Raw genomic sequence first — 13,543 nt, 5'->3', positions numbered from 1 at the left:
GGTGTTCCAAGGGACCTTAAGGATTGATTGACCGCTTATCTAATAGATATTTTGTACCTCCAATTCAATTGGTGTATTACGAAATGCTAAACAAACACGGTCATCCTTTGTCGAATAGGAAATGCATCTTCATCATGCATATTGCATTAACATAGGTCATGTCAAAAATTTATTGTCTCCACATGCAATCCACATATCATTATGTCATATAGGTCTGCACACTGGGGGCATAACTGAAAAAATTCTTTAAAAATCATATAAAGTCTAAAAAAAAATCCTAAAAAATAAATATAGTCCTGAAAAAATCCAAAAACGACGAAAAATATAAAATGAAAAATCCTAAAAAACAAAATCAATCCAAAAACAATCATAAAAAGTCCTAAAAAAATTCAAAAACAGTGAAAAAAACACAAAATAAAAAAAACATTCATATAAAGTACTGAAGAAATACAAAAAAACATTGAAAAGCAAAACATACCAAAAACATCCATATAATGTCCTGACATAATCCAAAAACATTGAAAAACGAAAAAATTCAAAAACATTCAAATATCGATCCACAAAATCCAAAAACATTCAAATATCAATCCACAAAATCAACCCAAAAACAATCAAAAAATCGATCAAAAAAAAACTTGCAATAAAATGTCTCACAAGAATAAAACACCCTAACAGATATCTAGCAAACGTTTCGCATGAAGTTAACAAAGGATACGACTATCCAGTCACACATCTGCAATCAATTGATCAAACTATCTTATCAATTGTAACATATCCATATCAAGTGAGCATTATCTTGTCTTAAATAGAAGAGGATACACTCAAAATCAGACAGGTCAGTCTTAAACGGGGTCCGCAACTTTTTGAGATCAGACATTATCAACTATCACATCAAGCAACTGAGAATGAAGGCGCAAGATCGATATAGCTGCTAAATTTTCTCTGAGTCAGTCTTTATCTTTTATCATTTGGTGACAGATTATGGTCCTATGCTACTCAAGGATGTCCACAAGTGACTAGAGGAGTCGGGATGGTCATGATCTTTTTCTTTGTTTGTTGTTTGTGGTGTGGACCAGTGAAGTTCTGGGGCAATAGTTCCAGTGGGTGTCTATGTTGGTACGTTCATTTGGAAAATATCCTATGCAAAAGTGAAGGATAGTTATGCTTGTGACTATCCCACATACCTCGACCCCTAGCATTATTCCCAAAATGGAGGGTTTCACTCCTTGTCTGCTACATGTTTATTTCTTCAATGAGATATCTTTACATCTTGGTTCCTTATACTGTGATGTGCTAAGCTCCATTGTTCAATAATAAGTCTCAATGATGAATATATATTGCCCAATAAATAATGACACGGGTTTGTGAATCAATCATTCTCATTTCATCTCATTTGCTTATTTCTAGTTTGTTGATTCTTTTCTCATCATCTCTTTCTAAATCATTTTCTATCATCTAACATTATTCTATTCATTCTAAGGTTCATTCTCTCATATTCTATCTCAATATCATCTTCACATCACCTATCTCTATCTCTAATCAACTAATTATTCTTCTATCTAACATTCTTCTTTTTTTGAGAGATCATTCATACCTTTAATGCATAAACAATCTCTTGAGGGGGCATTACACCCCAAGCGTCGTCGGGGAATACGAGGGCAGATGTTTTTTTCAATTTTCTTTGAAACAACATCGTTTTGACATTGTCTCAAAGAGGGGCAAATGTAGACACCTAAAAATGTCTCATTGATCATGTACTAATTATTCTTCTAATTAATTAATAATTCTTTAATTATTTAATTAAGCTAATTAATCTTATTCTTCTAATTTCATATTTCTTCATCATCTTACTAATTATTCTATTTTCAATTCTAGATCATCATTTATTCATCTAAACCATTTTCTATTGTTAATTAAATATTTATTATTTAATTAATTATGATTATTAATCCCTCAATTTAAATAATCTTTATTATTTAAATAAATTAATTCTCAATTTCAATTTCTAACCATTTAATCAGTTAACCCTTTTCTAAATATTAATTAAATATTATTTAATTAATTGTGATTTTAATCCTTTAATTTAAATAATTTTTATTATTTAATTAAAGTCCATTTTTAAATAATTAAATAGTTTCTTTAAATTATTTAATTAACTAATTAATTCTTCAAATTTCAAATTCTAAATCCTCAAATTCTAATTTCATGTAATTTCATTTAATTTCTAATTAATTCTTCTAATTTTTGCTAATTTCATATTTCTTCTAATTTCTTCTAATTTCAAATACATGTGCATGATTTCAAAAATCAAATTGAAAATCAAAGTCAAGTTCTAAATATATTCAAATAACAAATTGAATTTAAAATAAATTCAATATTTGAATTAAATCTCATGCAAAGATTAAATTGAAAATCAAAGTCAAGGTGCAAGCACATGCTAAATTAATTAATTAAATGAGTTATCTTTCCAATCTCTATTTCTATCTTCCACTTTGTTTTTTTTCAAAAAGCTTTCAATCAGTTAACTATTCCATCTATTTTAATTGATCATTTCAATTAATTGATTAATTTCATCATTTTCTTTAATTTCTTCCAATCATTCTTTTTCTATCTTCTAATTCGCTTTTTCTAAATAAAGCTTTCTTTGTCATCAATTAATTATCCTTCAATCATTCTTTTTCATCTTTAAATCGGCTTTTTATCGATCAGTTAACTCATTTTATCTATTTCAATCAATTCAGTTCGACCTCAAAATCAACAGTTCAACTATCAATCAACATGTGAGCTCAATTGAGTTCCACCTCTTAATCAATATGTTCCACCTCTCAATCAATCCTCTCCAATTATCTATAAATTGAGCATTCAATCTCCATTTTCAACAATCACGGTGAATCACAAACATTGAATCTTTATGTCACTTGCAAGTTGTCAGTGTGATATCTGAGAGCCACCATACCACAAAGAAGAGAAGAACAATGGAAGCAATATGCAATCATGGGATAGGGAGTTTTGAATTGATTTATTTTACATTCCTATTTGATTGATTGTGTTATTTCATTGAGTTTATTTATAATTATTTGATTAGATAGGGATTCGTGATTTTCCTTTATTTCTAGTTGATTTAATGATGAATTTTAGCATACACAGAGACCATTAGAGCACTCGATGGCCCTTTATATATAGTTGTGAAGGTTAAGGATATCCCTTGCCATGGAGCTCTTGTTGATCCCTCTTGCATGGTTAATGTCATCACTAAGGAGTATCTTTTCACTTTAGGATTGCATAAACTAATAAATGATGCCTCTAATATGGTTGTGAAGTTATTTGTTGGATTCTCTTGCCCTGCTATTGGCTCTATCACCCTTTTGGTTGAAGTTCATACTAAATCTATGGATGTTAACTTTGTTATCATTCCTTCTTCTAAGCAATTTCATGTGAAGTTGGGCTATCCTTGGCTATCTTCCATGAAGGCTATTGCTTCTCCAATCCATGTGTTTGAAAATTCCTCACAATGGAAAAATCATAAATGTGAACCATGCTTATTTAAACCATCCGAAAGAAGCCCCGGTGTTCCTATTGATTTCTTTTGGCCTAAACAATTTCAATCTCTTCCATCAAGGAGCGATGCTCTTTTTCAATCTTATAAAAAATGGAAGAAATATATGATATCATCCTTAAGTCTGCCTAGATCCCCAACACTTCACATTCCTATCATTCTTCAAGATGAAGTTCTTCCCTTCACGGATAGAACTAATCTTCTTCCTAATGAAGGTCCTCAACCTGTTCCTATGGATGTGTCTATGCCATTTCCTAAGAAACAAAACAATATTCCTCCTAGGCTTAGACTCGTACCTCCTCCTCATGATGGACCTAGTCTCCTTCCTACACCTAATATCCCTCCTTTATATGGCACAGTTCCACCTTCTTCCTCTTATAGAGAGAAGAGGCTTTCTTCTCCCCTTATTCAACCTAAAAGACCTCAACCTAAACCTTCAACTATCAAAGATGAGAATATTCCTCCTTCACCAAAAGATCCTCCTTCTTCCCAGCCTTCCACTAGGACTCGATGAAATTGTTATGCGAGAGAATGTCGATGAAGACGTCGTGTTCGAGCTCGTGAAGCTACCCCTCAAACTATTCAATCTCCTACAACTCCAACAACTGACATGATTCCCTTTTCTCATAAGCAAGATGCTCAACCTACATCTCCAAATCATAAGTTGCATAAAACATGTGGTGGTTTTACTCCTATTAGTGTTCTTGCTCCTCTTTCTATAAATTTTTATGAAGAAATGAGTGATAATGTTAATCATGAATGAAATACAACTCCTAATGCTTCTGATAGTGATTATAAATATGTTGATGTTGACAAGCATTTATCAACTAAATTTTCAAAAGCCCTAATCCTAGCTCCTAGAACCGAACAAAGTGACTTACCACATGAGCATAGTCCTTGTTTGGATCTTGTGATAGCTCCATTTGTTGTGCTCGATGTCACTCCTCTGACATGTTTCTCACCTTCCCGAAATAGTGATCAGCAAGATCAGGAGGTGGATGTCATGCTAGATTAGAAACATTAGCACTGTAGATTTTCTCTTCCTCTCCTCTCTTGCTCTCTTGTGGCTATTCTTCTATGTGTATCCCAATTCTTCTATTATCCCCTTAATGTCTACTCAAGGCTGATGCAAACCATTGAGATCTCTTTTGGTCTCTTTCATGTTGACTTAAAAGACTCTTATCTTCCCTTTCTTCCAAGGAAGTTTCCTTTCTTTGGGGAATGACGATTAATATATGCACATACATATATGATATACATGAGTTATCATACAACATACTGACCCCGAGGAAAGTGAAACTACCTCGTGTTTTGTGTTTATTATCTTTGGGTTTATTCCTCGATTGGGGGCTAAATCCTTGCGATAGTGTGCTCCCTCTCTTCTCTCTCTCTCTTGGGTGTATCCTACCTTAAAGAAATAGCTCCCAATAAGGCGCGCGTGATCACTTTAATGTGGGGGCATACACTTCACTCATATTTTCCTTCTTGATACTTAGAGTTACTTAGTGTACTTCATTTCTCTTTTTAATCTTTGGTATCCTTGCTTTCATGGCTCATAGTGAGGGGAATCTTGCTACTTGCAGTCATGGTTTTCCCTTCTTGATCTTCCCTTTTACTTTGGCAATTGAATTCGTAAGATCCTAAGTCCATTGTGGGCTTGGTGCATCTTGCCTCCTTGACGTGGTAAAGTCTTTCAATTCTGCTTCCTTGTACTTTACTGACGGTATTGGCATGCACTCATACTCTCGCTAAAGTGGGACCTAAATGTAGTGTCATAAAATTGCGACCCTAGCAATTTTTGACCACATTAGGGTCCTCACGCATGCGAAATTGAATACCCTAGCCTGATCAAAGACCGGAGACTGCTCAACCCCTGAAAACTGCTTCTCCCTTGCCCTCTGCACCACCCTGTCTGCACTCTACCCTGGAGAAAAGGGCAAGACAGGGGTGTGGCGCCCCTGTCCCCCCTAGGATAGGGGCATGGCACCCTTGTCCTTGCCCTATTTTGAGGCGGGACCTTTCCTGAGTTTGCATAGAAGGTTGTGCAATGAGAGGGAAAACTTCCCCGATGTCGGCCTATGACGAAAATCAATTTCATTAACCCTAATTGATAAGTATAAAAGTTGCATTTTCCCTCTCATTTATAAGAGTTCAATAAATTAAATGAGGTGAGAATTGGCAATCAAACGTTCAAGAGCATTCAAGCATTCAAGAATCCCTTTCAAGCATTAAGCATCTCAAGTCTCTCTTCAAGGCTAGGTGTTGCATTCAAGTCAAAAATTCAACCATTGAAGAGGAAATCAATTTCAACATTCAACTTCATACAAGCATTTCTATCAACATTTCTATCACAACCTCTCTTGAGGTGATTTACATTTCAATCTTCCATTTACATTTACTTGCAAGTACTTTCTTTCATTACTTAGTTAATTCCAAAACTAGGGTTTGACCTGAAGGCAAACCCCCAATCCCAACCCCTTTTCCTCTCTTTTTTGTGTGTAGGTTGTAGGTGTGTAGTTGTACTTTCAGATTTGGACTCCATTTGTAGAGGCGAAAAAACCCTTTTCGTTTCATGGATTTTTCGGAGGACTATGTACACTTTAGCCATAGTTTAGACAACTTTTCCTCAAATTCGCAGGGCAGCTTCATCTCGACATATTACTGCCAGATCCAGGTGCACAACTTCATCCCATGCTTCGATCTCAAGTTATAAGCAGTTCTTTGTCACTTTTGCACTTAGTCTCTATACATAATTCAATCAATTCCTTTACATTCCAAGTAGAAGAGCAGATTAACTTATCATTCTCATTTCATTCAGAACTCTATCTTCTTCTTTGGAGGTTGAATCTAGTGAATTTTCCCCCGCTCTTCCAATGTAATACATGAAAAGTGTTTGAAGGGAAATCTATAGTGAAACTCTCATCTCTCCTTGGAGAGAAAGGGTAGCCTTCCTCTTGATCTCTCATTCACACATTTTTCACCCACCATTACATTTTGGCGACCATTACAATTGTGTGGACAACGGATCCTACTAAGGAATGACACAAAAAAAGAAGAGGGGAAGAAAAGCTTACTTGTTCTATAGTTGTGGTCGAGGAAATAACTTCAACGACTTCCTCCTCTTGAGGTTTTATCTGGTGCTCTAAACTTTTCTTCTTTCTTGATTGTCAAATCATCTTCCCTCTCTAAGGGACCTCATATTTTGGCCCCTTTCCTGATTGTAGGTTTGGGTCTTTAACAACAATTTGGGGCTCACTTGATCTTGCACTGGCCTAAGGTGGTGGAGACCAGATTTCAATTGTTGCCTCTGGCCTTTTATTTTTTTAGACTGTTATGGTAACTAGAGCTCCTCCATCTTCACAATCCTTGGTATTCCCTCAACCCTCAGGAGAAGAATTCTCATTATCCCATGTCATGTCAAAAACATCTTCCAGGTCGATATCATCCTCTTGAGCGGTCAGTCTTTGTCTCCCCATCAAATACACCTAGTTTTGGCATGCTTTTAGGGTAGAGATTCTCTTCTATATTTGAAAATATAGGAACTCTACTTTATTTTCCAATTGCAATGTTGATGTTCATTTATCTTGATATAAAAAGGCTATAATTTGCTCTAATAATTTAAAGTAAATTTGTGTGCAATATCACAAAGTTGTACTCAAGGTTTATTACCTCCAAGCTTGTTATTGAATCACAAAGAGAATGCCCACTAGACTACTTCCAACGTGCCTCTAAAATCTTTCTCTCCTTTGAGGGGTTGCAAGCATGACTACAAGCAGTCTACCAGGAGAGGTTGTCACTCTCCATTTCATGGTAATACGTAAGGCTTTATTGCTTGTGGCTAGTCCAAGCCTCCTAGACTGCCCCCTCAACAACCTTTACCCCTCTTCTCAAAGGCATGGGGAAGTTGGATGGTTGAGTTTTGACAATTTTCCTCATCTACAACTTTCCATCTTTGTAGTCTTCTCATAAAAACTTGTCAATGAAACTCCTAAGGAGGAAGGTGTTATCATTAGTTGGGAGCCTCTTCGTAACACCATCACTACTAATGTATGAGGTTTTAATTCAAATGATTTAGATTTGCCCTATATTAGTGCAACAATAGCTACTTAATATTGTTATTTTAATATTTATTTTGGACTATGTCCTACTAAACTTTATGGGTGTGTATTTCTACCTCCCCGCCTTTTGTGAATATTGTACTATTTTTATTTTAATATAAAGTAAAGTAGGAATATTCATAATAAAAAAATATTTTATTTTATATGAATCTTACAACATATTGATATTTTTATTAATTAGGATATATAATTATTTACAAAACATTTTTCATAATTTTGTTCTTCTCACTGACTCCAATATAATGGACCATCACATTTACTTCCTTGCATTTTTTTGAATTTAACTTTGTTACATTAAACCACAATACAAATAGATGGTTGGGCTTAAACAACACACTCTAACCGTTGATTGCTTAGGTGGTCATCTCATGTGATCCCCTCTTAACTAAACTCTTTTATCAAGTTTTCATTAGACCCATTTCCATTTTTCAAAATATGTGGATTTCTACTATAGAAGTTAGCTCTACGTTGGGAAACTTTCCTAATTCTAGTGTCCATCTTTTTTCAATATCAATGTTTGACAACAAATATTAAATATCATTTAAAGTGAACAATTAACTATATTTAATATTATTTAACTAATAATATATTATCATTAATATGAAATATATTATATAATAAATATTTTTTAAATATTATTAATTATGAACGATAAAGAATATATTATATATTAATGATCAATATCTAATATTACAGCAAGGAGCGAAGTGTAATGGCTTTTGTTAACAAAAACTTTCAAATCTTGAGAAAAGAGAATACGTTAGACTTGCTATTTATAGTGTAATGGCTTGTGTTCACATGAGATATTAACAGAAACTTTAACTATATTTAATTTTGTATGTAATATATTTATTAATTATTTAATATTATCTACATAATTCTGCTTATCATTATCATTAAATATAGTGTAAATAATATATTATTAATATATTTACATAGTGATGTATACCACCGTCATTGGAGTCAACCAAATCGATATCTACAAAAGCACGGCGTATTTTCCATGAAACAGGCAAAAACTACTCAGAGGTTTTCATTCAAGGCGAATTCCATTAAAAGCTATATCAATTGACAGAATACTTTGGTTCCAAATATTTCTGTGAAGATGCCGAGAGATCTTCCTGAAAACCCACATGCAGTTCACCCTGAATTCCTGCCTGTAATTATGGTGTTTATAGGGCTCATCATGTCATCCATGGTTGTTCTTTTCTGTGCATCTGAAAAGAAGAAAAAGAATACGAGGAGGAGAAGCGAGGTGAGTTTTGGATATGTCAATGGAGGAGATAAGAAGATAAAGGGGGGTGGTGGGAATAGAGATGTTTGGTTTGCAGGAGCAGCTGGTGTTTCAGGAGGCGTTATTGCTGCTACGGCTATAACTTCTGCTGGGAATTGCGGCGGTGGCGGTGGCGGCGACGGCGGCGGTGGTGGCGGCTGTGGTGGTGGCGGCGGCTGCGGTGGGGGAGGATGTGGCGGCGGCGGCGGCTGTGGTGGCTGAGAAACATTCAGATTCGGCTTCTCTCCGATCAGAGGGTTTTCAGAAACTGAATTCTATTTTATTACCAAGAGCATGTGTTCCTTTGAATGTGAATAAGGTGTGTAAGGACCACCACTTTGAATTCTTTGATCATTATTAATATGTTGTAGAGCTGGCTTATCCATTGTTTGTTTCTTTGCGGTTTTATTGGAGAGGTCTGCATCCTCCATTCTATTTCAAAACGTGAATTTGCAGTGAAAATGAAAGAATTTCAAGATTGGATAAAAAGAATCACATTCTAACTTCATTTGTTTTTTCAACTGCTTATTTAGAATCACATTCGGTTCATTAGAAAATGAAGTTTTTTTTGGTGCACTGTTATGGATGGGATAGAATTATACCACTCCATCAATTATCTATCTAATGTTTAAAAGTGGTAAAGTAGTAAATTCTCTTAAATTGTTGATTTAATAAAAGCTTCTTTTTTAAGAGTGTTCTTCATAGAGAGATATCCAAGATGAATCATTTATGGGATGCTATTTTAAAAATCGCCCACTTTAAAGTCAAAGGTAAATTTTGCTAATAAAAATAGGATAACTATTTAGTATTATTGATAAGGATGAGGTGTAAAATATTTGTTGACTATTTAACAATTAAAGATTGTGATATTTAAGGTGCTCGTGGAACATCATAAAGATTGACTATGACAATTGCAAGAAATCATGCAAAGATTGTGATATTTTAGGTGCTTGTTGAACATCATCAAGATTGACTCTATGTTGTGAAAATTGCAAGAAAACATGCAAAACATAGTCAAGGCGTAGGAGGCACTAGCACTTAGCTTGTGTGGCGATTAAATATTGTGATATTTAAGGTGCTTGTGGAACATCATCAAGTTTGACACTATGTTCTGACAATTGCAAGAAATCATGCAAAACATAGTCAAGGCGTAGGAGGCACTAGCACTTAGCTTATGTGACGATTAAAGATTGTGATATTTAAGGTGCTTGTGGAACATCATCAAGATTGACTCTATGTTGTGACAATTGCAAGAAATCATGCAAAACATAGTTAAGGCATTGGAGGCACTAGCACTTAGCTTATGTGACTATTAAAGATTGTGATATTTATGGTGCTTGTGGAACATCATCAAGATTGACTCTATGTTCTGACAATTGCAAGAAATCATGCAATACATAGTCAAGGTGTTAGAGGCACTAACACTTAGCTTATGTGACAATTAAAGATTGTGATATTTAAGGTGCTTGTGGAACATCATCAAGATTGACTCTATGTTGTGACAATTGCAAGAAATCATGCAAAACATAGTCAAGGCATTAGAGGCACTAGCACTTAGCTTATGTGACTATTAAAGATTGTGATATTTAAGGTGCTTGTGGAACATCATCAAGATTGACTCTATGTTCTTACAATTGCAAGAAATCATGCAATACATAGTCAAGGTGTTGGAGGCACTAGAACTTAGCTTATGTGATGATTAAAGATTGTGATATTTAAGGCGCTTGTGGAACATCATCAACATTGACTCTATGTTCTGACAATTGGAAGAAATCATGCAAAACATAGTCAAGATGTAGGAGGCAAGTTAACACTTAGCTTATGTGACGATTAAAGATTGTGATTTTTAAGGTGCTTGTGGAACATCATCAAGATTGACTCTATGTTGTGACAATTGCAAGAAATCATGCAAAACATAGTTAAGGCATTGGAGGCACTAGCACTTAGCTTATGTGACTATTAAAGATTGTGATATTTAAGGTTCTTGTGGAACATCGTCAAGATTGACTTTGCGTTCTAACAATTGCAAGAAATCATGCAAAACATAGCTAAGGCATTGGAGGCACTAGCACTTAACTTATGAAGATTATTTAGATTGTGATATTTAGGGTGCTTGTGGAACATCATGAAGATAGACTCTATTTGTGACAATTGCAAGAAATCATGCAATACATAGTCAAGGTGTTGGAGGCACTAGCACTTAGCTACTATTTGTGTTACTCTTTATGCCATGGGCATATTACAAAACTAAAAATGAAATGTATAAATTCATTATTTCAAAATTAATCAGATCAACATGTTATAACCAAATATAAATTATTAATAGAGTTAAAATTTATGTCTCGAATAATTATATAATATATTTTTTTGCATATCATAATATAAAATTAATAGTATAATAGAAAATCATAATAGTTACATTTAAATTTAATGGTTAACAAAAAATAAAATGATATATTCGATCTTTTAAAATAATGAAGAAACATAAAATTATCTTTTTATTCAACTTAGATCACTAAAATGTGAGAGAAATAACTACTATTGCAATTTTTCAATAAACTAATATTAAAAAAATATATAAATTATCAAAACTTTAGAAAAAGAAAAATACAATCTTATGATTAGCTTGTTGACTTTAATTCTAAGTTATATCAATTTCTATTAAATCCCTACCATGGAAGAACTAATGACTTAGAGTAAAAAATCCTATCGAATAAAATCAAAATAGAAATATAGTTGGTTTGTTTTTATTTTGTTTATTAAAATTTAACTTACAGTAAAAATCTTATCAAATAAAATCAAAATAGAAGTATCATTGTTTTGTTTTTATTTTATTTTAAAAAATTAGGTGGTAAAAGCATATTTTAAAAACCTTAGAATTTTTATTTAACAAAAAAATAGTAATTTATGTGTTAACTCACTTATAATTAACAATGGTAAATAATTAATCACCTTATTTCAAAATGGGAAAAATGTCTTTAATTATTGAATTGGTTTTATCTTATCAAGTGAATTCAAAAGATGATATATTAGTGAAGACTATTTAATGTATTATAACTAGCAATCGTCAAACAAGAAAAGTGCACAACAACCAAATCTGATTCTTTTCAAAATTGAGAGGGAGCTTATAAAATATATGGCTAGCTTAAAAAAGTGCACAACAACAATATTAAAGATAAAAAAGATGATAATTTTTCTAAATTGAGATGGATTTTATTAAATATATGGCTAACTTAGTGGAAGAGATGTATGCCTTAAACTCTCTTTCATTGATTTGAATTCAGTCAATTATACATTTTGCAAATCAAACTAGAAAACTAATTATGTTTCTTATCAACAATGAAACATTTACCATAATTATGTCCTCCTTGGAAGTTGAAATGGATAGTTAAATGAGGATAAACTAACTATAAAATGACAAGAAAATTAGAAAATTATTTAATCTTAGTACCCAAACTAAGTGGGGTCGTAACTCTAATCCCATAGGTAGAAATTAAACTAGTTAGATGCATTGAAAAGGTCTCCAAGAAACCTATTTCACTTTTTTTTAAGGAAAATCAACAACTCTCCTCCTAAGTAACCAATGAAAGAATCATGGGATAATCACACTTTAAAGATATTTGAAAATATAATTAAAAAAATTATTTGTGAAGGTATGAAAATGCGAATCAAATTAAATAGAAAATGTTATGTAAGAACTCACAATCCACACAATCACTAAATTAAGTCTAAGATTTATGTATAAATCAAATAATAAACAATAATACATGTAGAGACCTATTTCTATCCACCCAACTAAATGAATTTTATATTTGTTTAATTATCATTCATCCAACTAGTAATTAAATTCACATTTAATTAATCCTTTCTCCTTAATCAATTATTAATATTCATCTTAACCCTCTTCTTCTATTAATTAAATGAATGATTCAATTTATTTGATTTAATTCACTTAACCAAATTCAGACAATTAATTAAATAAGTAAAGCATATTTGTTTAATTAATCCCCCTCTTGCATTTAAATCCCATCTCTGACATTTAAATAAATAAATATTTATTTAACTTCCTAAATCCCTCACCCACTTGCACTTTCTAGAAAATACAAGTTGCACACTAACCCTTTTCTTAATCATGTCTAAACCCCTATTACTAGCCTAATAACTATCTAAGTGTTTGCACATTCCTAAACTAAGGGATTAGGGAAGAGTCACTTCTCAAAATATTTAAGGCTCTTACAAAGCATTAAAAGCTTTTTCCCTTCCACAAGCTAACCCACATGGGTCTTTGACCAATCTAACCCACCTTTAACCATTCCACATTCCCCCACTCCTTGGTTAAAGGCTTATTCCTTAACCCAACCATCCATGGTAACCCTCAAGTCCCCTCAAGCCTTAAAGGCTTTGACCAATCTAACCCTTTAACCCTTGCACATTCATTTAACCCTTGGGTAAAAGCTTTATCCATTAACTCAACCATCCAAGGTAAACTTCATGTCTCTTCAAGCCTTTAAGGCTTTGTCCATCCCCTCTCAAGTCTTCTCTTGTTGACACTTGTCAACATGTCATTTCTTGAGGAAGAGCACATGGATTGAGGAT

The 13,543-nt window shown here is 33.2% G+C and overlaps 1 protein-coding gene across 1 annotated transcript; it reads left to right on the top strand.

Moving 5' to 3' along the window:
* The first annotated feature begins 8,779 nt into the window (after positions 1 to 8,779).
* LOC131032664 (glycine-rich protein 5) lies at positions 8,780 to 9,169 on the top strand. The gene has a single exon (XM_057963704.1). The coding sequence runs from the start codon at positions 8,780 to 8,782 to the stop codon at positions 9,167 to 9,169; it is 390 nt and encodes a 129-aa protein (XP_057819687.1).
* The last annotated feature ends 4,374 nt before the right edge of the window (positions 9,170 to 13,543 follow it).

This window comes from Cryptomeria japonica, chromosome 11 (assembly GCF_030272615.1).
Source record: "Cryptomeria japonica chromosome 11, Sugi_1.0, whole genome shotgun sequence".
NCBI lineage: Eukaryota > Viridiplantae > Streptophyta > Pinopsida > Cupressales > Cupressaceae > Cryptomeria > Cryptomeria japonica.
This window is presented reverse-complemented; position numbering and strand designations above follow the sequence as displayed.

Bases quoted from the DNA above. Each gene is read 5' to 3' on its own strand.
- LOC131032664 (XM_057963704.1), top strand. From the start codon at position 8,780: ATGCCGAGAGATCTTCCTGAAAACCCACATGCAGTTCACCCTGAATTC.